General features: G+C 36.6%; 1 protein-coding gene across 2 annotated transcripts in view; it reads right to left on the reverse strand.

Annotated features, from left to right (window-relative positions):
* The window catches only part of LMBRD2 (LMBR1 domain containing 2), a 43,425-nt gene that overhangs the window by 12,864 nt on the left and 2,849 nt on the right, over positions 1-27,712 (reverse strand). For both annotated transcript variants that reach the window (XM_059417003.1, XM_059417002.1), the window contains exons 2-13: positions 20,109-20,345; positions 19,753-19,850; positions 18,115-18,210; positions 14,824-14,991; positions 13,355-13,565; positions 11,200-11,274; positions 10,088-10,201; positions 9,542-9,725; positions 6,285-6,466; positions 5,610-5,743; positions 3,998-4,103; positions 3,232-3,329 (exon numbers count right to left, since the gene is read on the reverse strand). In XM_059417003.1, coding sequence (XP_059272986.1) covers positions 3,232-3,329; positions 3,998-4,103; positions 5,610-5,743; positions 6,285-6,466; positions 9,542-9,725; positions 10,088-10,201; positions 11,200-11,274; positions 13,355-13,565; positions 14,824-14,991; positions 18,115-18,210; positions 19,753-19,850; positions 20,109-20,282 — 1,640 coding nt within the window. In that variant the 5' untranslated portion in view covers positions 20,283-20,345. The remainder of the gene's footprint in view (positions 1-3,231; positions 3,330-3,997; positions 4,104-5,609; positions 5,744-6,284; positions 6,467-9,541; positions 9,726-10,087; positions 10,202-11,199; positions 11,275-13,354; positions 13,566-14,823; positions 14,992-18,114; positions 18,211-19,752; positions 19,851-20,108; positions 20,346-27,712) is intronic.

A 27,712-nucleotide genomic window follows, 5' to 3' on the forward strand; every position in this document is an offset into this window, starting at 1 on the left:
GTAAAATAATCTGGTTTAGAAAATATCAATTATGCAAGTTGATTTTCATGTTCAATTTTTTTTAATAACCTGAGAGCTAGTCAATTCCATTTAAATAACTTTAATTACACATTCAGAATTTATCACTATATCTTATCTTATTATTTTATAATCACTATATCTTATCTTATTATTTTATATTATTTGGTATTTACTTTAAACCTCACTGTTGTATAGGACAAGAATACTCTGAAAATATGACGTGCAAGGAAAGAAGCAATGGCTGGATGGGCAGTATTCGTATTTGTTAAGGTCCTACTATATACATCAGCCAATTTACAGATACTCTCTTATTTTATTCTTACTGTAATCCTAAGAAATAATCACTTTACAGCTAAGGAAACAAATGCTCAAGGGGTTAATTACTTGCTAATGATCATTTAGTAAGTTTTAAAGCTGGGATTTAAATCCAAGACAAAACAAAGACCAAGCTCTTTTTATTGCCTTAGTTTTCAGATGTTTTCACTGATGTACTCCTAATGGTATAAGCCTGAACATACACGTGGAGCAAGAGGGGGAGAGAGGAAGACAGAGAAAGCGGGGAACGAATGTGTGTGGTTGTTGGGGTGGGTGGAGCTTGGGGTGGGCGCACGCTGGGAGGAAAGAAAACAATACAGCAGCTACAAGAAAGTGAAGGTCTTCCATTTTACATGACCAATATGTAAAAAATCTGACTGTGTAAATCTGATGATGTGGAAAAAAATCATAATGTATCTCCATGCTTTAATATACTATTTACCACTGAGCAACACTGGGGTTTGGGTAGATGGTCATGCCAATTCAGTGACTTTAAAAATTCCCTTACTATTTTCATCCTTGTGGGAATATGATACCCCAGGGTGAGAAACCCCAAACTGGATCCTTGACTGTGCGATGGTCATAACTTTTTCTAAAGTGTCAGAAAACAGCCTTATACTCTCCAGGCAGTTAAATCTGGATATTAACTCTGGGAATGGCTGCGTTGTTAGTAACATGGAATTAGTAGGGTGCCTGGGTGGCTCAGTTGGTTAAGAATCCAACTGACTCTTGATTTCAGCTCAGGTCACAACCGTAGGGTGGTGGGACCGAACCCCTCGCTGGGCTCTGTGCTCAGCAGGGGGTCTGCTCATGATTCTCTCCCTCCTCTCTCTCAGCCCCTCCCCCACCGTGAGTGTGTGCAAGCGCTCCCACTTTCTCTCTCTCTCAAAAAATGAATAAATAAATCTTAAAAACAAAACAAAACACGGGAATTGTCTAATTATGGTGGCATTTCAAAAGAAAATGAAACCTATGAAGAAAAGAAACCTATGAAGCAAGTTACCATTAAAGTGTCACTAAGGCAATTGCTTCATATGTCTCTATTAGATAGAGTATCTATTTTGGGACATAATTTGAAAATTAAAGAATCTGGCCTTTCTTTTCCTGAAAGACAAACTGGCCCTCAAAGTTTATCCCATTTAACTCTAAAACAAAACTTTTAATGGATTAATAATTTTCCTTTTAGATGTAATAAATCTTTATATTTAAGATTTTATAGTTGATAAAGCACAATCCCACCCATCTATTCCTTGATCCATATAATAATCTACTAATGTAAGCAGAGATGCTAATCTTGCAAACATAACTACTAACATGTTAAGTCCTAAATCACACATCACAAGCACCTAATGTTTCATTACTAGTTTTGTAAACTTTAAAAATAAACTAAGTTTTGGACACGTGAAATACGGTCTCTTCCTTTACTACATCATTTTCACAATGATGACACATTTTCACAAACCTGTTGTCTTTTCTATCTTCAGAAAAAAACTTGAAAGTTAGATGTACTATCATCAGTTCATATTAACAGTTTTATTTTTTTTTTAAAGATTTTATTTATTTATTTGACAGAGAGAAATCACAAGTAGACGGAGAGGCAGGCAGAGAGAGAGGGAAGCAGGCTCCCCGCTGAGCAGAGAGCCCGATGCGGGACTCGATCCCAGGACCCTGAGATCATGACCTGAGCCGAAGGCAGCGGCTTAACCCACTGAGCCACCCAGGCGCCCCAACAGTTTTATTTTTAAATGTAATCTTTTATTTTACTCACAAGAAGATAAATTATCTTATTATTTTATAATCAGAAAAAAACATTCAATAAAGAATTTATTTCAAATAATACTTGTCTGTTTACTCAATAGCTTCTTATTGAGTATACATATATTATCTGTAATAACTATATAACAGTATTAGAAGATATAAATGAAAAGTGATGAAAATCACTTTGATGAAACATTTTCATCAGAAAAACATACTGACTAACATCAACAAATTAATTTTTAGGGGCACCTGGAGGGCTCAGCTGGTGAAGTGTCTGACTCTTGGTTTCTTTCAGTTCAGGTTGTGATCTCATGGGTCATGGGATCCAGCCCTGCCTCAGGCTCCACATTCAATGTCGAGTCTGCTTGGGATTCTCTCTTTCCTCTCCCTCTGCCCCTCCCCTACTCGCAGATGCTTGCACACTCTCTCTCTCTCTCAAATACATAAATAAATAAATATTTTTTTGAGTGGTCTTTCTGGCGTGTCACGGAGTACTGAAGCAGTCAGTGAAGAGGGCACACCCAGCACAGGATAAGGGCCCCTGACATGTGCAAGGAAGGAAGACAGGGTGTTAGAAACTAAGCACATCTGTCTTTACCTGCTTTTGAGTCAGACCCTAGCCAACAGTCAATCACTTTTTTCTAATCCTATAAAAAATAGTAGCCTGTGTCCTTTTCAGCCTTGTATGTACGGCCTAATTACAATTGCTCCCCATCTGATGTTTGGTGCTGGCGAAGGTCTGAGGCCCCTAGAAACCCAGCAATGACTACGGGGAAAACCCTAAGGCTCATTTATATTACTGGATAAAAGATAGGCATGGGGGTATTTTATAAGCTACACTGCCTATCAGTGTTGAAGGCCAGGTCTTAGAGTTAACATTCTGTAATCAATCCTACCACTTTGTAGCCTAAATACTTATAAAAGAATGACTATACTTCTCTTAAAAATACCTTCAGAAGGAGAGCCTGACTTCATCACTTAAACAAATCCTTTAAACTACATCTAGTACCCCCAAAGCCACAATAAAACAAACAACAGCCAAAACCTAACCAGTAAATATTTTTAAAAGTTTTAAGGAGAAAGGATATCCAGATTGGACAAGAGTAAGAGAAAAAAAAGTGATGTTAAGCTTCTTACCTAAAGTAAGTAGCAATGCAGAGAATTACCACCAACATGGGATAATATATGTAGAATCCATCTGCAATAAAGGATAAAACTTTCATGGAACCCATAATCTAAAGAGAAAAAAAAGAAGAAGAAGAAGTTAAAGTCATATAGTTCTTTATTTTTCATTCCTTTCCACCATTAGAAAATTCACTCATAGGCAACCATATTAACAAATTTGGACTTCTCACAAAGTAGAAATAAAGCACTAACTGGACTGATTTTTAAGCTCTCATCACAAGAAAAAAAAACTTGGAAGTATATGAGGTAATGGATGTCAACTAAAGATACCGTGGCAATCATTTCAAGATAGATACGTATATCAAATCATTCTGCTGCACACCTTAAACTAATACAATGTTATATGTCAATTACATCTGAATTTGCTTATGTATTAAGGTTTTTACCTAATTAATGTTTTGTGAATATTACTGAAAATTATCGGGTACTGAAGATGATAAATATAAAAGCTAATAATGAGGTCTACTGATACTGCTCGGCTGTACAACCTATGTGAACCAAAAAACTATTTTTTATAATAAAAGAGAGCAAAGTAATTTTTATCGTGTCATTAGTATTACATATACAACTTTTAAAAGAAAGTGTGATATTTAAAAAAAAAAAAGATCCTAATCACACTACAGAACTTCTCCGTTGGGATTTTAAAAAAATTCCACAATAATACATCTCATAGAGACAACGACTCTAAAAAAAAAAACTGTGTTCTGACTGTACTTACAGATGTATAAGCAGTTGGCTGTGTATTCTGGTGAGAGATGGATGAGTCCATATGAGTCAAACCCAAGAAATTAAGACACAAAGGAGGAGTCAGGCGGCAAAATAACCTGTAGTAAGCGTTGATAAACAGAGTATATTAAAAATATGGTAGCAAAATTCATTTTATTATATTGAAATATAACTATTGTTTTCATCCTTCTGTATTGTATTTATCTTGAATTCTTAACGTGAACTGTCCTTACTTGAGAGATATTCTGAAAATCCTATTAATTGCATCTCCCTAAAACATCAACACCTACATGGCAAAGTTCCGGCTTGAGACTGCCTCCTTCGGTGGTGTTTACCACTGCTTTAGCCTCGGAACTTCTGGATGCACTTCTTCCAAGTCTTTCATCTGTGTAATCTGTCTCAGTATGACAAGGACAGCAATATCCTCAAGGGGAACTATACTCACAAAACAAAAGACCTGAAGTTGTATCAAAGTACACCACTCTGACAAGTTCAGGTACAAAGAACTGCTAGAGCTCAGTTTTGTCCAGCCTCTCAGTACTAGACTTGGAGAGTGGGGGGGAGAGGAAAATGGAGGATGTGAATACAAAGAGGCAGTATGAGGAGTTATTTTGTGTGATTGAACAATTCTGTATCTAGATTGTGGTGGTGGGTACATGAATCTACACAAGCACACACACACACACAGATGAAGGATAAAAATGGTGAGAACTGGGCGTCTGGGTGGCTCAGTGGGTTAAGCCTCTGCTTTTGGCTCAGGTCATGACCTCAGGGTCCTGGGATTGAGTCCCACACCGGGCTCTCTGCTTGGCGGGAGCCTGCTTCTTCCTCTATCTCTCTGCCTGCCTCTCTGCCTACTTGTGATCTCTCTCTGTCAAATAAATAAATAAAATATTTTTTTTAAATGGTGAGAACTAAATAAGGTGTATAATCTAATTAACAGTAACCTCTCGGTGTAAAATCCCTGCTTTTGATATTGTACAATGGTTATATAAAATGACTCCATTTGGGAAAGCTGGGTGAAGGTTAATAAGACTCTTTGTACTATACTTGCAACTTCCTATGACTCTATAATTATTTGGAGGAAAATGTAAAAGAAAAAAACCTTCAAGATGCTTCAGACATGGATTCCTCTGTGAACTTCTCAAGGTCCACCCTTTATAAATACCGTTATGACTGATTAAACAACAGGGACAAACAATAGCCCAAACTAGAGCTGTCACTCTACTCTCTTGCTAAATCTCTTAGCAAAGACTATTCTTGTTTATTTTCGTAAGCCCTTCATGATGCAGTTTGTTGCCATGGGATCTCGGAACTCTCTAGGTCTCACTTCACCTCTAAACTCTCAGATGGTCCTAGTATTTACTAATCTATTTATTGAATCTCTCATCTGCAAATCCAGGCTGTCTTTCCTTTCCTCCCTAACCTAGTAAGCCTGGATTTAGCTAGTAACCAGACATCTAACTAATGCTTAAACCTAATCAACGAGCTCACATAAACACAGGTGTCAGTGGAACACCCATAAAGGACAAGAAATAAATGAGAGATCCAAAGAATGCGTGCAACGGAGTCAGTCCCATGTATCCAAATACCATTCCACTTACATGCCACTGAAAAGAAGGCTGTAAGCATCAGTCTGGTGATGTGAGGCCAAGTAATAATAGTTAAATACACGAATCCTGAACACAGTAGAATAAACACAGATGCTGAGAAAGAAGATGGAAAGGAAGCAAGCAATCTGAAAAACAAGCAAAACCAGTTTAAGACGAATGGACTCGAGCACTTTTGTATGTCCCCAAGCATTATCCTTTATTTCCAGCTAACATTTATTGACAGTCTAAAATTTAAACACAGTAACAGTTTTTCTTAACCACATAAGAAAATGAATTTATGAAAAAAAAAATCTGCATCTCAACCCATTCAACATCCTGTTCATGAGTTTCAAATCTACCTCCTGAAGTGCGCCCGTTCTCCCTCTCCCTCGGCCATTCTCCCCATGAAGACTCTAAGTTATGTAGCTTCACTGGCATAAACAGGATCAAAGTATTCTTAGAAAAGAATTTTGCACTATTTTGTACCCTATCATCTCTCCTCAAACACAGTTGTAAGTTTTCATAGTCTGGGTAAATGGATGAAGCTTATTTTTGAAAGTCTGAATAGTAACACTGCAGGGAACTTCGCTGCTTTCCTCATTACTATAATATATAAAGAAAAAGACAATAGTTAAAAACTATACTATGAACTGACACACATTTATGACAGACATAAAATCAACTGACCTCGATATAAATATAGTTGTAAGTTTTTTCCGCCAGCTGTATGAAGACTGCAAAGAGGGATAAGACAGGTGTCGTGCTAAAGAATGTGCATTCTGACCACACAACAATCACAGAGAAGACGGACAAAACCACGGCAAGTATCCTATAAAACCATGGTCGCAAGAGACATTCCCAGTACCATTCTAGAAGAGAAAAGAAAAAGATGATTAGGAAAACTATAAAGAGGAACACAGTATTCATCCTGTTTCAAAATATTCCGTACAAGATACATAACTGCAAAGAGGAAAATACTAAGTTCATAGGGTAGGAACCCGGCAGATCTCCTCGTCACCCAATAATCACCAGGAATGCGACAAACTGACATCACGTGCCTCCGGTCATGGAACACTGAGAAGAACGCCATATAACTGCAGCAGTATTCCCACCAAAAAGGCAAAACTTGCATCCAACCAGAGGAAGTATCACACTCACATTCCGGGACACCCCATAAAACACAGGCCTAGAGTCTCCAAAAATACCAATGTCATAAAACAGAAAGAGGCACTGAGACTTTGGTCCAGATGAAAGGAAATTAAGGGGACATGACACCTGAATGCAATGCATGATCTGGGATTTTCAAGAAAGAATATTTTGGGACCACTTGCAAAATCTGATTAAGGTCTATAGATAACAGTTGTTATCAAAGTTCTTTTCCTGATTTGGTCATTGTATTTGGTTATAGAGGGAAATGTCTCTTATTTTAGAACATAGATGCTGAAACATTTAGGAGCAAAAAGTCATCATATTTGGATTCAACTCTGAAAAGATTAAGGAAAAATATATACACAGAGAGAAAGATAAAGCAAATGAATATGGTAAACCATTAACATATGGAGAATGTGGGTGAAGGATATACAAGAATTCTTTTTACTATTCTGGCAACTTTCAGTTCAGTCTGACTTTAGGTAAAAAATAAGACAAGAAAAAAAAGTTCCCCAAATTGAAAAGCTGTATTTTCAGTTCATTCACGGAGGTGTGGAGCTCTTGGCTCACACTCTAATAAATCTTTCAACCCTACTCTCCGCACAGTTCCTGGTGAGTTCAAGGTCCACACTGGTGATCCTTTTTTTCAGTACCCTGGGGTCTTCTTTCACATCCTTGCCCTCCTGTCCTCCTGTGATCTCATCCTCCACTGTACCTTCACAGCTCATTCCCACGGCCATCCCTAAACCTCTTACCGCCAAGAACTCCTGCCCTTTTAATCTCATTACAGTGGCCCTGTTTCCAGGCAATATCTTCACCTAATATTCCAATTCCACTGACTGACCTTACCTGAACTAATACTCTATTCCTTCTCCACCTTTTGTATTGCCGCCTTAACACCTGGTATCCTATTGCTTTCTTTACCAGCTCCGATTCCACAATCTTTGAAGATAATTACTCTCCAACATTCCAATTTCTTTGCCCTCTCTTCTTCTCTGCCCTTGCTAGGTGAAACCACACCCTGGTTAGATCCAACCTTCTGGCTGCTCTGGGAGCTGCATCCTGCAGAAGACACATACCTTTGTGGACTGTTTTCACTCTAAATGTTTAATCCCCAGCTTCAGGTGGACCCCGAGCACTGGCCGACTAGCTTACTACAATTCACCAATCCTCTCCCACACCTTCTCTCCTTAGCAACTATTTTGGACCTTTTCTTCTTTCTTCAAATCTCCAAAATTTCTTCCCCTACACTCATTCTCAGCATTTCACTGAGAAGCTGGCAGAAGGGAGCTCCCCAAGTCCCCACCACTACCTCTTTTTACCTGCTCAGGTACATTTGTGCCTTACTTCCTAATCGAAGGGCATTCTCTGCGCTGTTCACTATTTTCCATTTCATCTCTCCTCCTCATGGACATCATCCCAGCCATTCTCTTCTCTCATTACATTTCCTCTAAGGTATCATTCCCAAATCATACGCTATAATTGATCTTGACCCTGCCATCCTCCTTCAGCTACCACCTCTTTTCTCTACTCCCATTTGTAAGCAAAACATTTTGAGAGTTTTCTATTCTCCCAGCTTCTAATGGCTCTTTAAACTCCAACTGGGCTTTCTTATTCCCTCCGCCTCCACATCACTTCTCTGAAATCTAGCAGTCAAGGCTTCATGGGCATGACAGTAGACCCATCCACATCTGGAAAGGTACTTTACATACCCCTTGCCGCAAGACACCCCACCATCCCGCTTTTCCTCCTACTTCACTGGCCACTTCCCATTTAGCCTTTTCCTGGTTCCTCTTCATGAAGCTGGAGTCTACCTTATGTTGTGCCTCAGCTTGGTCTTCAGAGTTTGTCTTCTCTCTCCCAATCACTTTGTTGATTTTATTCTGACCCAAGGCTCACCGATACACTGATGACACCCTGATTTATACTTGTAGACCAGACTTCTCCCCTGAACTCCCATTTCTACAGCCAACTACCTACTCAGCACCTTCTTCACACCTTTATGATTACATTACCCGTTTTTCTCACTCCATAAAGAGGAAGTTGTCTTTACATTTATTGACATATACCAAGTGCCCAACAACAGATAGCATATATGTTCTCAAATATTTGTTAAATGAATGAAAACAAGTATTTCTTTTATCCAATTAGAAAAGATCCTTGCTGAAGTTTTCCAAGATATGTTATGACCATTATGTCTTTGTACTCAAAACCAAACATGAGAAAGAGAATCAGGTGAACATAATTGTTATTTAGATAAATAAGGTAAATGGAAGTTCTAATACTATGACACTTTGGTATGTTTTCATTAAATTCTTCATATTAAATCTGATAATGTTTGAAGAGTGTCATAAATAATCATTAAAGAAAATGAAATAATTATGTCTACTTAGTGCAGGTCATGTAAATAGACCAACAGATACAAATAAAGAGGACTTCTTAGGGGAATAGTTTAGTAGTATATAAAGACTGAAGAAGGGACCCAAGCTTGTGATGTAAAATTGCTTAAAATTCTATTTTAAGTATATATGTTATGAATACATAATATTCCTGATGTATGCATATATTTTTGCATAGAATTTTGACTAACTTTGAAGTAAGAGTGCAAACTGACAGATTATCTGTTAATATAACCAATAATTTTAGAGGGGGATGTTTATCAGATATATAATATTACAACATGATATATGTCAAATAATACAAATACAATTTAACTCTGCACTGGTGAAAATATATACTTTTTTCCTTTAGAAAAAATTACCATTAAATTTTGAAATTTATGTCAAATTACATACCAACTGTAGGATTATAAAAATACTGGATAAATTTATTTTCTGGCTCTGGTGACTGGAAGGTGTGAACAAACTGATGAGTAGCACTAGTTTCATTTTTTGCTACATCTTCTAGATAAAACGCTTGCTCTAAAAGAATCCGCCACTGTACTTGAGTTCGACGGTGCCTCTGAACTGAATAAATCACCTATAAAAGAGAATGGAGGCGGGGGGGAAGGGGGCAGGATATATCGGTCAGTGTTCTGATCCAACAGTGTTTCAGGAAGATGCTGGTTATCGCAACAATGGCAACGTGTTAGTGGCATTTGCTGGGTTGGGCCAAGGATGTTAATATTCTAGGATATATGTAACAATTCTGCCCAGTGAATAATTCTCCCTCCCCAAATACCAAGAGTACCCCTGTTGAGAAATACACAGTTAAAACACAGGATCAAAGCACAGAATCAAAGAAAGTTTCAAATATACATTTATTCCAAATTCCCTTTTTGTGGGCAGTAATCACAAAACTAAGATCTTAGCAAGCAAAAAAGCTATTAATAATAAAGTTACCTGCTTATGTAGTTTTACCAGACTCTTTTCACTTGGGTAGGTATTATGCTTTTCATCAAAATCTTCATAATCATCCATGTTCCTACCCATTTTTTCCTGATACTCTGTAGGGCACTAAAAGGGACAAGCAGATTTTTAAATTTCATTTGCAAAAAACCTAAAATTTTATTTTACTATAAAATCTTCCAGTCCTGGGCATAGCTAATTTACTCAAAAACATATTCCTCCCTTACTGGCATCTCTAAATAGCCGGATTTTTAGTTGCTGTCATTTCCTTCAAAATATTTCCGATGTATTGAGTATCTTCTTACCCCTATTAATATTAACCTTTATGATCAGATATACTTGCTATGGTAGGGTAAGGGAGCTAACCTACATGAAGCAACTAGTATTTGAAAGGATTAGGCTATGTAGGCATCTGATTAATTATTTTCCTACCTAAAATGAAGACAAATCACAACAAATCCAAGATGCTGAATGTTTAAAGGTGTGGTACAGAAAAACAAACACATATATGATTTGGAGTCATCTGCCCTATCAGTCATTCATTACTTACCTGAACTTGGGCAAGTTACTTAATCTCCCTGAATTGATCTCAAAAGATAGCAATGTAAGAGAAATGATGAGAGAACTTATTCTCATGACCATTATCTTAGCTGAAGGGAACACTAGCTAGTAATAGTATAATAGATTTAATGAGCAGCCCATTTTGGAAATATATAAATAGCCCTAATTCAACCCCAATGCAGCAGAACCTTAATTGCATTGCTTCCTGTTAAATATCTGGGTTAAATATCTCATAGGGTCATTCAGTTTACAAAGTACCTCATATATCATAAAATGGCACAAAGGAAGTGAGTGAAAGAGAACATTGAGGCCCTAGTTTATTAAGGAGATATGCCTGTAGTGACCACATTCAATGACACTTAGAAACTGTAAAGGTCCATCTCCATTGCTGAGTCATAGCAATTACTACACATCATTTACCATAACCTCTACATCTACATTTCAATGAAAAATATTGCCAATAATTAAATGTCAAACTTGTAATAACAACTGGAACAAATTCTAAGTGCAAATTACTACCGGTTTATGAGGATATGCTTAATTACCTTTTTAAGTATTGTATCCACACATTTTCTCAATGGGTGATTATACTTGATGCTTTCATTCACTTTGCGAACCTCCTATAAAAACAGTAAGAGAAGTAAAAATATTTCCATTTCTATACATCATACATTTCAAATGAGACTATTCTAGGTACTATATATGTTCTCACAAGTTTAATTCTAACCCAGACTACTCAGCATATACATGAAGCTCCATTCACTGAATAAAAGTTCTTAAGAACATAAGTAAAAATACATAGTTCTAGAATAGCAATACCTATACCCTGAGGTTTTTACTACTTTCTAAGATTTATTCCCTTATCATTTGCTTACTTGGCACACAAAGATGAGTAAACGTTATAAAAAAGTCATGAAGGACCAGAAAAACTGTGATGCTGTGCCCCTCCACCTTGCTTAGGAAGTTCAAATATCTCATTATCTAAAACACACTGAAGAAACCAGAGGAAGCAACAGGCAACAAATGTCACAAAACACCTCCTCCTTTCCAACGACTTATTCGTTCCACACTTGTTTATTAAGAACACGCTAGATGCCAGCAGTCACCACAATCCATGCGGGAGGGTGCGGTAGGAAGACATGATGTTACAGGTCTTTAAAGACTGTCTGCTGGTGGTGTGGTAATAAGCAATTTAGTGAGTATGAAAGCTATAAAGGTATAAAGGGGGGGGTCGGGAGGGGAATCTTTAGAACCAGTAGTTCCCAAAGAAGAACAATATTCTATAATAGTAATGAATTTTTTTACAAAAAGTGAGCACCACTGTTTTAGACAAAAGAAATGGCATGTTCAAGGGCTGTGAGGCAAGAGAACTGACCAGGGTATTAAAAAGAACATTCTGATTGTAGAGGAGAGAATGGCCCTATGGGATACAAAACTGGAGGTAGGGAACCCATCTGGCATATAGACAAAATTATGAAAAAAAAAAATACACAGATAACAAAAAAAATCACCTCCCTTAATATATGGAAAGTGCTTACAAATCAAGCGAAAATTAGGAAGACACATAAGAAATACTATTGGTCAATAAATGTCTGGAAAGCTAGTCAAGCTCACTAAAAACAACCACAAATTTTAAAAATAAGAACAGTTTTCTGGCAAAATTATATAGCCTCTTTGAGTGGTAAATTAGCAATACCCACCAAAATTTAAAATACGTAGACCTTATGAATAATCTGTACCAGTAGACATTGCTCCTGTTGGGAGCTTAGCTTAATGAGGAAAACAGACATTATTCATAAAGAAACGGTATGGAAAGTGCTGTGTAATCTAGCAGCGGAGGCCTTCTGATAAACTGATGACTTAAGCTGAGATACAAAGCAGGAGGAGTAAGGTCAGCCAACCAAAAGAGGGAGCAAGAATAATCCAAACGGCCTGTCTAAGGCTCCAAGCAGAAGTGCACAGGGAGTTTCAAGGAACCGAAACAAGTACAGTGTGACCGCGGGAAAGGAGGGTGAGCGCCTGAGCAGCACCCGATCAAGCCGAAGAAAAGCAAAGTGCTCCAGATGGCCTTAGTAACAGTTTACCGGAGGTCAGTGAGCGAGGCCTAAATGTGGGAATGACAGGAGAAGACCTGGGTTTTTAAAAGACGCTTGAATCATCACTGCATTACAGTTTTCTAGTATGAAATTGCCTTGAAGTTTTGTTGATTTGTTAGCACAACTCTGAATAGGAACCACATAGTCTGGTTATACATTGTACACAAAAATACTGTATCTTTCCTTAAAATTCTTAAGCTATATTATATAAAATTAAGTACTGAAATAGTTAACTATTGATATTTACTATACCTGTTATAAATTTAAGGTTCCTTTAAAAGTTCCTAACTTCTATGAAGTGTACAAAGTATTTGAAATATTGCTTATTTTCTTCATGTACCTTTAAGAGTAAAAGAGGGGAGCTAGTCAAAGTTCCCTAGATGACAATCATAATGTTGCACTGTTGAACAGATCCGCACCGAATCTTTGGTGGTTGGAAGATGGAGGGGACATCTCATGAAGCTGAACAGCCAACAGGAAGTCGTGCTAATCATCTGGAAATTCTGATGGACCAACACATGACCACAGGGTAAAGCCCACCAATGTGCTAACAGCAGCAGCAACCAACCAACCATGACTGGCCGTAAGGTTTAAACTTGCATACCTCCATGACATCTTCTAAATTCTCTTCTGCATCTGCTTTCTCTGTCATCAGTTTGGCAGCCTTAAAATACGTTTTCATAAGTAGATAACCTCTTTTTGCTCCATTCCAGTAAGACCGAGGAATTTCTACCAAACCATACCCTAGCAACAACACGAGAAGGAACAGGCCCCACGTATTTGCAGCAGCTATCCCAATTGTCTGAAGCTGGTTCCTAAGAGAAAACATACGCAGATAGTGTGACAGATAAATTTTTCCAACAAAATGTAACATAAGACTAACCAGCATTAAATGATTTTTTGAGAAAACGGCCCTAAAGGATGGCTAGGATTTGATATGAAAAAAATTGTATCTTCCAAGCCTCAGCTACTCTTTTAGCAACAGCCAAAAGATAATCTGTGTGTTTTAAGGGGAAGTAAGAGCGTGACTGCAGAAATAGACTTTAACACAGGAAACTCTGCTTCCATTATAGTTAAAATTAGAATGTAGGATAATTCCTGGCAAAAAATATATGTATTTTGTTCAAAGAAAAGATACTTTTTTTCATTAGGGGCTACCTTATTCACCATTAAACAATAGAAGGCTGAAAAAATTTTAAAGCCTAAAAATTTTTTAACTTGCTTTGAGGCACACCTACACAAACCTCAGGAATGCAATAGTGAGAATTATCACTTCTGCTCTATTCCTAATTTCTGAGATCTCTTCATATGTATTATATAGATCACAAACATAATATAGATTTCAATTTTATTATTATGTCTGAATCTAAGGTCAGAGAGAAATATGCCCTCAAACTACAGTCAGAACAAAAGAAAAAAATATTCTCAAGTTCTGAGGCACTTAGGTGGCTTAGGCAGTTAGCGTCTGACTCTTGGTTTCTGCTCAGGTCATGATCTCAGGGTTGTAAGATTGGGCTCCACATGGGGCTCTGGCTCAGCATGGAGTCAGCTTGAGATTCTGTCTGAAGTCAGTTTGAGATTCTGTCTTTCCCTCTCCCTCTGCCCACCTCCCTCTCAAGTTTCTGTGCACACTTGCTCACTCGCTCTCTAAAATAAATCAATAAATCTTAAAAAAGAAATACTCATAAGTTCCAATGAAAAAGAAAACTAGTTATTTTGTCATATACAAAATCATACACCTGAACCTATATATTACATACACCATACACCTGAACACTGTATGTTAACTAACTGGAATTTAAATAAAAACTTTAAAAAATTCATAAGGGTTAACACAGAGCTATTAGATAAAGCATTAGTTCTTCATCCAATAGCTATATTTAAATATATTATTCCATTTTTTCTTCTTAGTAATAGAGATTACTTAGATTTTCTTTTTGGGGAATCTATAAAACACATGACTTAATATGTTTATCAATGAAATGTCTGTTTATCAGCATATGTGAGATAAAAATAAATTATAAAAAATGCAAATACACACAGAAACAATGTTAAGAAGACAACTTTTCTTACCATTCTAAGTGTAAATGTGGGTTTACAGCTACATAAATTAAAAATGCTCCAAAAATCAGCAAATAGGTGCCATAATAGATTGCATTCTCGATCAGTGCAGTTTTGATCTTTCCAGTGATGGAAAACCCTCCTGATCTTGCATATGACTGCATGAAAGGCAACAGAATCCTAGATAGTTGGAAAAAATATGATTAAAGAAACAGCTGATATGTCTGTTTAACCTCAAAATAGCAGGATTATGTGAACCTCAATTTCAATGCGCAGTTTTCATAAATAGGTATGATTTTTAATAATTACTAATAACATGAACTCTAATAGATGACTGAATATTTTTGTAATATTAAATTTTGGAGAAAGCAAAGCACATTTCTGGGAGCAAAACAGGTCATAATGACCAGCAGACAGTACAACAGTATAAGGGACTTACAATGAATCTTTAAAAAAAAGGCTTTGAAGTCTTGACTTTGGACTATTCAGACAATGAGGAATCTTTTTCTTTATAGGGGACATGATCAAATTGAAGTCTTCTATAAACTGATAAGGCTTCAGCAGGAAGAATGGATTGAAAGGGAACAAAACGAGGACTATGTGGGAGAGGGTAAGGGGTGGAGATGTGATAAGAACCGGAAGGGGCGAAGACTGGCTGTGAATACACGGATTTGAAGTACTTAGGACACATCTCAAAGGAGCTGAAAAACAATCTGAGGGTTTTGAAGGGGCAGGGGGTGGGAAGTTGGGCCAGGCTGGTGGTGGGTATTGCGGAGGACATGTATTGCAAGGAGCACTGGGCGTGGTGCATAAATAATGAATTCTAGTACACTGAAAAGTAATTTAAAAAATTAAAAACATTTTTTAAAAAGGAGCTACACAGGAAGTAGTTGGCTATCCAGCTTCAGAATTCAGGAGAGAAGAGTGGAAACACAGATAAATTCAGGAGTCCTCACCACATCAGTGGTACTGACATGACACTTGTAGATGACATTTAGAAGGGTGAATATGTAGAAGGAGAAGGAAAGAGCTGAGGCTGAGCCCGGAGAAAAATTATCTTTTAAAGGACAGGGAGAGAAACAGGAGGAGAAGAAGCCAGCAAGGGAGACAGAAAGAACAGCAGAGAAGGACGGAGAAAACAAAGCATACAGAGGAGAAAACAGGAGAAGGAAGTATTTCGAAGTAGAGAGAGAAAACAATAATTAAATGCTGCCAAGAGGTCAAGTCAATGAAGACTTGTGTGTGAGAGGGAAGTGGGGCTAGAAAACAGGCTTCAATGGGTTGAAGAAAGAGTGAACAATGGGTAAACGAAGACAGTACATGTAGACAATTCATTTGAGAAGTTTGGCTGGATAGGATAAACTGTGGCACGGTCATATCAAAGAAGATTTTTCAGAAATGAAAAAGAATACTGATACACACAATACAACACAGAGGAAACTTCCAAATTTGTGAGCCCCAAAAGAGATGCAGAAAAACACATACCATACAACTCTGCATTTACAAAGTCCCAATTGGCAAAGCTAACCTATAGGGATGGATGTCAGAATCATGGCTACACATGGGAGGATATGCCTGGGAGAGGCTATGAGGGAAGCTTCTAGATGTAGCATAAACATTGTTAATGTTCTATAATATCATCTGAGTGCTGGCTATCCAGGTGTATTCACTTTGAAAAAAGTGAAACTAAACACAACCTGTCACCTTTCTGTACCAATTTTTACTTCAATAAAGTCTCCCTCCAAAAATTAAGCTGTGATGAGTAGATCGATGAGGTTAGAAGCCAGGAAGTTGGAAAGGGTTGCATTTGAGAGATTTTTTTGGCTTTTTCTTTCTTTTTCTAAAAGGATGAGAGAACTCTGTATTCTTTTTGAAATGGGACGCTGCGAGTATAGGTAACAAGAGCTGAAGGAGATGGGTCCATTTCAGGAAGACGGATTTCACTCTGAAGTCACTTTGAGAGTGACTCATTCTTTGAGAGGAAGGGAAGAGGTTGGGTTGGTAGTGTGCTGGTGAGAGGCTGAAAGAGCTGGCATCCGATGACTTCTAATTTCACTGTGAAGTAGAAAGCAAAGTTCTCTGCAAAGGGAACAGGTGATTGATTCTAGGACATAAAGCAGAGAGAAAGGGCCACAAAGAGAATAGCAGAGGTCTAAAGTCTTACTATAGAGAAGGAAGAGCAAGAGGACTAGAGACACAAAGGAGGAAAGTCTGGCAATGCTGAGGGCCCAGATGAGTTCAATGAACATGAATTTACAGGGGCACTACTCTACTCTACTGTGTGATTTTTCTCTTGTGATGTTCAGTAGCTTCAGTTTTAGAGCTTAGTTGCCTGCAGACTATCTGAAATGCTCAGTACATAGTGAATAATGTGCTTGGAGCACAGCAGAAAGACAAAGTTTCGGTGCACCTGGGTGGCTCAGTTGGTTAAGCCTCTAACTCTTGATTTTGGCTCAAGTCATGATCTTGGGGTCATGAGATGAGGCCCCACCATAGGCTCCATGCTGGGAATCTTAGGATTCTCTCTTTCCCTGTCCCTCTGCTTCACCCACCACCCCCTCTCTTAAACAAGCAAACAAAAAGACAAAGCTGTAATGGGTGGAAACACTGGGAATACATCGGTGGCTACAGCTAAAATTAGAGCTATACAGGAAGGGTCAGGTAACAAGATGACCAAAGATGAGATCTTAGGGAACACCAACATTTAGGAAATGGGCCACAAAAATAGAACCCGTGAAGAGAATTCAGCAGGTTGGGCTAAGCAGAAAAACAGAAAACCGGGAGACAATGATGACCTTAGCAAGAGCAGATTCATATAAAACTGGGAAGAAGACTGAATTGAAGAAGGTCAAGAGAGAAGGCAATAACTAGAGAGGAATGGTGGCAGCAAAAATTTTTTCTTTCTGTTCTCTAGTTCTTGTTTGTCTGTTTTTTTTTTCCTTTTCTTTCAAGATGGGAGAGAACCAAATGAGCAGAAAATAGAATATACAAATTTAAGCGGCCCCTGGGTGGCTCAGTGGATTAAAGCCTCTGCCTCTGGCTCAGGTCATCAGGCTCTCTGCTCAGCAGGGAGTCTGCTTCCCGCCCCCCATCACTGCTAGCCTCTCTGCCTACTTGGGATCTCTGTCAAATAAATAAATAAAATCTTAAAAAAAAAAAAAAAAAGAATACACAGATTTAAGAAAAAAATAAGTAACATTTGAATAAATTCTAAAATATGAGGATTCATGAAGAAAACATAATCTTTTTTTTTAACTTTAGCCAAAATTTTAAACATTTTTTTAATCCTTCACTGCCACTTACCATGTCAAAAATTGTGATGTCCAATACACTACCCTCCAGAAAATTGGCATGATTCCATCAGGAATGTAACTCCATGGCTTGAAACATGGATGTTGGCTGTTTAATAACAATTTAAAGCCAATTAATAAATGATGACTACTTAAATTACACAATTAATTTGTGCATGGCAAAGTTCATTTACATTAGATGTTAAATTACTGATTCTAACTTTTAAAATTTCATAGAAAACTTGTAATTCAAAGCTGACTATCAAACTAAAAAAACACACAGAAAGGAAACAAAACAGTTTGTTCTAGAAGAGGAATGCCATTTATATTTTCAACTTTCAGTATATTTTTAATTCTTGAGCAATAAGAAGACATAATGTTCACCTAATAGAAAATGTGACGGTCTTTAAAAGTGACAGTCTTTAAAAGTGAATGCATCATGAAACTAAATCTCTGATTTGATTGCCTTTAAAATACATACCCCCTAAAAAAAAGAAAAACAAAATAAAATAAAGAAAAAAAAAATAAATAAAATACACACCCCATTTGTGGGTTGGTTATTTCTTAGGGAGGAGGGAAAAGGGAGGCCAAAGACATTAGGTGATTAACTTCTGAAACTGGAGCCCTAAAAATCAGTCACTGTAGCATAGCTCCTATGGAGAGAGATACCAGCATTTGTATAATTCTGTTTGAATTTTCTGAAGATATGTGTATCTGACCATAGATTCTTTCATTAATATCGTAAGGATATCATTTAGTCCAGGAACTTCCAGCAATTCACAATTGTTACTGATCTATATCCGATTTTTAATGTGCTTTAAAGGATAGTAACATCTACATTTCAAATTTACCCTTATTCAGGTTCAAAAAATAATAATAATAAAAGATGCATCAAGAAAAATGCACATATCACTTAAAGCACTGGTAAAATGATAAAATAGTCAACATTTCTCAAACTTTTTTACTTGGAAGTTTGATATGAATTTAACATAACCTTTCATAATTTAGCTTTGTTTATTCTCAGTTTAAAACTATAAATGATTTTGGGGTGCCTGGCTGGGTCAGCTGGTAGTGCCACTCTTGATCTTCAGGCTGTGAGTTTGAGTCCTATGTTGGGTATAGAGATTATTTAAAAATAAAATCTTTAAGAAAGTAAAAATTAAAAAAAGCAATAATGATTTCAAAGGATGCACAATATGAAAGGAACATCCTACATACAGAATAATCTCCCTACCCTTTATTCAACCTTGTAAATAAGGCAAAAGAGAAAATGAATGTCCCGTTTTTTCAGACCAGAGAGTGGCTGACAAGAAAAATAGCCCCTGGAAGTCACATTCTTAGTAAGAGCTAGAACGAGGGCTATCTCTTAGTAAGAGGTCTTCTAGAACTTTCTCCTTAACATCTACTAAAAGGCCTTGTGTACCAATAAATACTCAAAATGTATTTAAGATTTAAATTTAGATAGAACACAATGTAATTAAAAGTCTATTAGCACAGGACAGAACTGGAGTAACTGGAGTAGGGGGGATGAGCAGAGAATGAGGATCAACTTTTATAAAATCCAAATGGTAAGAACTGACAATGTTAAAGCAATTTTTCTCATCTACCCTAGTTTTAAAAACAAACAAACAAACAAACAGGAAGCAAATACCTGGGACCTGGGGTAGCAGTTGCGTATAAGCCCGTGATGTTGCTATTCTCAGGAGGGCTGGAGTTTGCAGCAGCATGCTTGCACCGGTTGTATATGGTCTAAATCAATGAACACATGGTTTAAAAATGAAAACCAGAAGGTTGTCAAGTACTTAAGGGATATGGGAAGGTATCAACCCACCCACCAATTACCTTCCTGGCTGTAATTTTTAATGATCAAATTCCTATAGTAAGATTGAAATACAAAATATTCAGTATAACCTTATATACTTTAGCTATCTTAAGAACTAACATATCTCAAATATGCTATATGATTACAGTTGCCTCTGGATTGCAAAACTCAGTTTCACCTCTTACCGTACTAACATCCAGAGGCAGTATGAAGACGATAAGAAAGCAGAGATACCAAGCTAGCAGTGTTCCGACAATTACAAGTCTGTGCTGTTTCTTGAAATCTCCATATCGATGAAGTAGGAATAATGCCAGAAAAAAGACAAAAACAATCTCGAGTCCCAGAGCTGCACCACTCATTATTGAATGTTCACTCTGACTAACCGAAGTCACTCATGTACAGATCTGGGTCATATCTGTAAACTGGAAAAGAAAAAAAAAAAAGGCAGCATTAACAAAGGAAATAACCACTTGGAAGTGTCCTAAAAATTTGCTTATTAATGTATTAATAAGTTCTTTGGAAAATTGTTAGGCTTTTACATTGAACTACAAATAAAAGGAAAAGGATAATTCCTATTCTCAAATACACATCTTATTTTTTTAAAGCCGATTTTAAAACTTTCACGTAAACTATATCTTCAGGAAAAAAGTTAACTTAATGAAAATTACACTACTTCTAAAAATATTATAATATAAGTATACTATATGAGAATAGTTTTAATGGTGTCATTTGGAGTTTGTTCCTTAGGTTATAAGTCCCAACAGAGATTTTATATAAATACACTACTGACTAGATCCTAGAAAATTAGGTATTTTTAAAATAAAGTTTCCTAAGTCATCCATAACCCATTACTTAAAATATTCCAAAGGAGGGAGAGAAAGCATGAAAAAGAGCATTTGAAAGTAACATTTCCTTTGTTTGAAACAGTTTTATTTTTTGGTGATAATCTTGTCTAACAAATGTAACAACTTGAAATTCTGATTTATTTACTGCTTCACAAAATACAGTTTACCCTTGAACAACATAGGTTTGAACTATGTGGGTCTGCTTCTATGTGGATTTTTTTGATAGAGTACTATAAATGTGTTTTCTCTTCCTTATGATTTTCTTAGTAACATTTTCTTTTCTGTAGCTTACTTTATTGTGAGTATACAATATATATACAATGTATATTGAATCATTATGTTGTATACCTGAAATATAGCACTGAATATTATTATATTTCAAAAATACTCATATTACAAAATAAATATCAAGTTCATCCAGTAAAACACACACACACACACACACACACACACATATACACACAGAGTTAATCAGCTGTTCTTGTTATGGCAAGGCTTCTGGTCGACTGTAGGCTATTAATAGTTAAGTTTCCAGGGAGTCAAAAGTTATACACAGATTTTCACCTGGACAGAGGATTGTCACCTCTAACTCCTGCATTGTCAAGGGTCAATTGCATACTTACCACTTTCCATTTATCTATCTAAATCTTATTTTCTTTAAAGAAAGTTACCATTAAATGCAGAAGAATTTATCAATGATTATTGAATAAAGTCATACATGAGAATATTTTTAATTATAAATGCCAATAATACATCAGCAATGGTTTATCTCTCTACTCCTATAAAGTAATTTACATTTTTTTAAAGATTTTATTTGTTTGTCAGAGAGAGAGAGAGAGAGAGGGCACAAGCAGAGGGAGCAGCACAAGCACAAGCAGCAGGCAGAGGGAGAAGCAGGCTCCCCGCTGAGCAGGGAGCCCCATGCAGAACTTGATCCCACAACCCTGGGATCATAACCCAAGCCAAAGGCAGACACTTAACCGACTAAGCCACCCAGGCAACCCTAAAATAATTTACCTTTACTAACTGAATGCAATATGTTCTTTTCACCTTTGTAAAATCAAACTTAGGCATTTTTGTTTGTCTATGGACTAACTACAATATTCCAAGGAATTAATATCTCAACAGAGAAACAAGGCTGTGATGCAGAGTAAAAGGTGTAATCAATAAAATACTTCAAATCCACATCTCCAACCAAAACCAGTTATAAAACAAAGAAAGTTTGGGGTTTTAACTGGCTAAATTTAAATTCATGTAAGAAATATCCTTACATGGAATATCACAAACAAAAAACATACATAATAAACTATTTTCTTATTTCTTTATATTGTTGAAGTACTTTCTATTCCTCTGTGCATTTCAACCAATATTTTCATATTTCTTAAATATCTAAAATTGACCTCCTCTCATCACTAATGACCACATCCTGCCATTTTTCTTCAAAGCACTTATCCACCTAATATAATGTATGTTTACATTTTTGTCTCCCTGAAACCCCTTCCTCCCCACCTCCACCCACCTCACGAAAGCAGACTTACTCTTCAGTACTATATCCCCAGTCTCTAATATAGTGTCTAGCATAGAGTAGATATTTAAAAAATATTTGTTGAATGAATAAATGAATAAAAAACTTACTCTATACTTTGGTACACACACTATTTTTATTAATGCTGACTACAAAGGCAACATAAAATTCCTGCTATGATCTCCAAAATTGATAACACAAATACTTATTACAACTCAAAGACTTATTAAAACTGTCATTATTACTACTCAAAATTTTGAATTTCATATTCTATGAAAAATATCTATACTATCACAGTAAGAGTAAGTCAAATCTTCTTCGTAAGCCAAGAAAAGATTAAGTGGATAGCTCAATGTAGAATGTGCTGATAAGAACCATTACCTCTTTCAAGATCCAGCTTTTGAAAAAACATAATTCAATGTGAATTTAAATGTAAGGCAGTTATTGTTTGAAAATCCCTTCATGGTTTGACCTAGATATTTATTTTCCTGAAATCGTCCAGTCCAAGGAATATGATAATCATTAAAAAAAGGAGTATCAGAAATTACCAAGGAAATGCTAAAATATGGCGGAAGCAGATGATGGAATATTATTGAAGTGTAAGAAATGATATTTGTTAAGATTATTTCATAATGTTAGAAAATTACTATAATATTAACTGAAAAAACCCTCAATCCATATATTTTACATTTATTATAATACACATGAAGAAAACTAAGATAAAAGTGAAATATATGAAGACAAAAACAGATGGCAAGTCATGGGCATAAGAAAACAACAAAATCAGTTATGAACTTGCTACTAGCTACTAATATTCTTTTACAATGGCCGTCAATTTTTTGGTCTGATTCATAGTGCTTTAAAATCTTGTAGAAGAATAAACAGAATTATGGATCCTTTATTCTAGTAATAAAGAAATGATTTGGTTACATCTCTTCCCATTCTCAGTGTAACAGTCTCCTATTCCTGCTATAAACAATTTCTATAAACTTAGAGGCTTATAACAACACTCTTATATCATAGTTTCTGTGGGTCAGGTATCCAGGTACAACTTGGTTCAACTAAATTCCTCAAGATGGAAATCAAGGTGTCAGCAAGTTTGTGTTCATGTCTGGAGACTTTGGGGGAAAATGTACTTCTAAGTTCATTCAGGCTGTTGGCAAAATTCAGTTTGTTGTGTTTATGGGACCAGGACTCCGATTTCCTTGCAGACTGTCGGCTGGCAATTACCCTTAACTCCAGAGGCCTCTTTCCAGTCTTTGCATGTGGCCCAGTGTATCTCAGAGCTAGCAATGGGTTGTTGAATCCTTCTCAGCCTTGGAATCTCAGATTTTCTTTTCTACCCTTAGCTGGGAGAAAATGTTTTAAAGAGCTCATCTGACCTCACTAGGAAAATCGGAATAATCTAGTTATATCAGTAACCAAAGCTGTAGAAAAATAATTCCTCACTTGATTAAGGCATAGATATCCATGAGGGTCTATTATTCTGTTTATCAAACCATCTATTTCTGTTCAAGCTGAACTCAAGTTATCTTGTTATGACACAAGGTTAAGCCTGGGGTCCCATTAAATTGGAGATGAAAATTGGGGTTTCCCTAATCTGAGATGAGAAAATAATAGTTTTAAAGTCTATATCTTTGACCTTGTACCTAAATACAAGTGAGGAATTATTTTTTTACAGTCCAAAATGATAGCACTTTCCTAGGTTCTTTGTGAATCTTATATCCTATAGCTTGTTTTGATTATTTCAACTGAAAAACTTTGTGTCCAAAGCTAAGTGCACCTTATCCTCCACCTGATCTAATTACTTCGATCTTAAATTCATAAAAGTCACTGTTAATTAAAATCTAATAAAAATAAACCAACCAACTCAGGTTTGGTTTATTGAAAAAATTCACCACAGGGAATACAGCAATTTGGCAATATATATCAAAGACCTTAAAACAGGTACATATCTTTTGTCCTAGGAATTCCTCTTCAAAGAACTTAAAGAAAACCCAAAATGTGAACAAAGATTTATCTATAATGTTACTTTTCATGGCAGCATTACTTAAACATGAAAACATAGAAACAACATTGTTTGTACTAAATAGTCCAGGAAGTCTTAAAAATGTCCTCCAGTCATATTGTTGTCCATTCCCTTTTTGCAAAAAGCAGCCAAGGGCTTCATAAATCACTAATCCTGTTAACCTGTCCATGACTCATGGGAGCAGGGATCTGCGCTGAGTCTCCTGCACGTTGAGTCAAGGGCTACGTAACAGCAAAACTCAATTGCAGGCAGTGATTCAAGGAGGCTACCAGATTCCCCCAGCCTAGAGGAAAGGTGAGATCCACAGGGACTTTAGAGATGTCAAAAGGGACATGGTTGGGGTCTAACGGAGTACACATATGAAACACATGCAACAAATATACTCCAAAATGCTAACAGTGGTTGTCATAAAATAGTAAAGAGATTATTTCTATTTTCTTTTTGTGCTTTTGTGTTTGTGTGGGCTTTTAATTTTAAATAATGGACATTTACTATTTTGTAATTTTAAAATTACTTAAAAATCAATGTAGTAATATGAAAGTGAAATGAGGAAATGAGAAATTCTGCTGCTGGTGTTAAACGCCTAAACTTACAACTATTTTAAAATACAAATGTTTTGTTATAATGTGGTAAACCCGGGTTCCAAATCCCAATGTATAATTTTATGCAACTTAAGCAGTTAAGTGAGGATAAGTAATCATCTCACACAGGTTGCTATGAAGATCAAATGAGACACAAAAGTAAAACACCAAATAGGAGTTCAAGAAACAGAGCAGGTCCTCAAAAATGCTAGCTGCTCATCTCTACCTCCTTCATATCATGTGCTTCTAGAAGATAACTAGTTGCTTCAATAGTCTCAAAGCAAAGCTTTACACTAAACAGTTTCCTCTCCCACTATCCTCCCAAAATATGAATGGATACCAAATGCTTTTTGCTTCTCATTCTCTGTGGTTACCACAGCTTGGGCCCACCCTGATTCTTATAAAACAAAAAATGATCTTTGCTCCAAGAAACCGCTCCCCTAGCTTCTCTTGACAAATTGGGATTACCTCTTTAGGTCTATAAGGTAGCCCAAACACCCCTTCAACTCTTTTGTAAAGGGACAGAACATATCTAAGAGCCATGTCAAGAAGGTGTGTTAGATACACCAATGTCATGTAGAAAGACAATGCCATTCTTCTAGGCACGTGACAAAATGGCGGTGGATTAAAATGGATCATTTGCTGACCTGCAACCATGCACAGCTGTGCAAAAATATTCTCAAGGGCAAAAGAGGAAATATGCCTCTGACTACAAAAGTGGTCCTTCTAGTAATATTCCTCAAATATTAAAATAACGTGTTTAGGCTAACTGGCAAAAAATCAAAGAAGAATATGCAAAATTTGGAGGCAAATCAAAATTCGGTTCCATGTGATTAGAAATTGAAAGAGAAATTCAAAGCTATCATAGGTTGACCTTAACACCACAGCAGCAAAAGTAGATTTTACTCAAAATCAAAATGCCAGTTCATTCATTATAATTTTAGTGTCTGATGTCCAGACCTAGTCTACCTTTCAGAATACTAGTTCTGAAAGTCCTTAAACACCATAAAATCCAATTTAGCCCCCTACCAATTATTAAGTTACCGTACAATGCCTTTCAAATGCTTTTCAGGGGCGCCTGGGTGGTTCAGTGGGTTAAGCCGCTGCCTTCGGCTCAGGTCATGATCTCAGGGTCCTGGGATCGAGCCCCATATCGGGCTCTCTGCTCAGCAGGGAGCCTGCTTCTCTCTCTCTCTGCCTGCCTCTCTGTCTACTTGTGATCTCTCTGTCAAATAAATAAATAAATAAATAAATCTTCAAATGCTTTTCATAATTAGCTCATTAATATCACTGCCTTGGGGTACTGTTTACCAAGTACTTTTTTTAGGCTAAACACACTTTAACTGGAAAATTTACAGGTTAAGATAATTTTGGAACTTGAAGCATCCCCCACGTATCTTGAAAAAGACAAGGAAGGATGAAAGGAAAGACTTGTGGTAGCAACTGAACAAAAGAACACAGACAAAACTTTTGTCCAAAACTAAGGTTCTGAAGGTGAACGAAAAATTTCTAGCCAGAACCTCAGGACATATGAGAGTCAGACTATGCTAACTTAAGTAGCTATCTTTATTCAGATATGTGAAATAATAAAAACTAGCAGACAACTCAAGATCTTAATAATGAAAAACCAAAAGTATCAGAACTACATGTGAGTGCTGTGAAAGTCAACAATTGTCTACTACTACCAAAAGAAAGTGAAATCTTCTGAATATAACCACCATCAGTCCCTGTTTAAGGATTCCAAGTAAAAGAAGGATTCAGCTTGGGATATACACAGAATACCACAAGAGAATGTGGTGCCCAGTCTAAAAATACAAAATAGTTGTAATATTTTTTGAAGCCACGCTCCAAAAATGAGCTGAGTTGCTAAACCAACCAGGTAAACTGAATTCCAAAGTGTGACAAGCCCTTCTGAAGAAAGACATGTACAAAGTGCTTAACCTTTGGTAAGACAGAGAGAAAGGGAGCAACCACGTAAGCAAGTAAGCAGAAAACAATTGGAATTGTAATGGTTTCTTAAAGATTTCACATAAAGAGATTACAAGACTTATTTTGAGAGTTAAAGGATAATCCTTAGAACCCTTCTTAATAAAACAATTTTTTAAAAAAGAACAGCTACCATTTAGTATGAGTTTACTAGATGCCAAGCATTACCCGAGCTCTTAACATACTTTATCAGATTAGACTGCACAAATCAGTAAGAAAGGACTATCAGTATCCTTGTTTAATAGAGGGGAAAAGGGTACAGAGGGAGCCAGTAGTTTGTCCACATTCCCACACGGCCGATGAGTGGCAAAGTTGGGATTCAAACCTATTCATCCTAACTACTACTGGGATACTACAGTCTTTTTTCAAATCCAGACATACCTTCTTAATGCAATTTAAATTGTTTAAATTTCTTCTGTTTGGCTTTCACAGTGAATAAATTAGAAACATTCTATTAGGGACGCCTGGGTGGCTCAGTTGGTTAAGCAGCTGCCTTCGGCTCAGGTCATGATCCCAGCGTCCTGGGATCGAGTCCCACATCGGGCTCCTTGCTCCGCAGGGAGCCTGCTTCTCCCTCTGACTCTGCCTTCCACTCTGTCTGCCTGTGCTCGCTCTCTCTCTCTCTCTCTCTCTCTCACAAATAAATAAATAAATAAATAAATAAAATCTTTAAAAAAAATACTTAAAAAAAAAAGAAGAAAAGAAAAAAAAAGAAACATTCTATTAGTTAGAATATCAATAGACATATCAAGATAGAATGACATATCAAGATAGAATGCTAGAAAAGTCATGTTTAATACAGAATTTAGTGAAGTCTTTTCAC

The sequence above is a fragment of the Mustela nigripes genome, chromosome 12 (genome assembly GCF_022355385.1).
Source record: "Mustela nigripes isolate SB6536 chromosome 12, MUSNIG.SB6536, whole genome shotgun sequence".
Lineage (NCBI taxonomy): Eukaryota > Metazoa > Chordata > Mammalia > Carnivora > Mustelidae > Mustela > Mustela nigripes.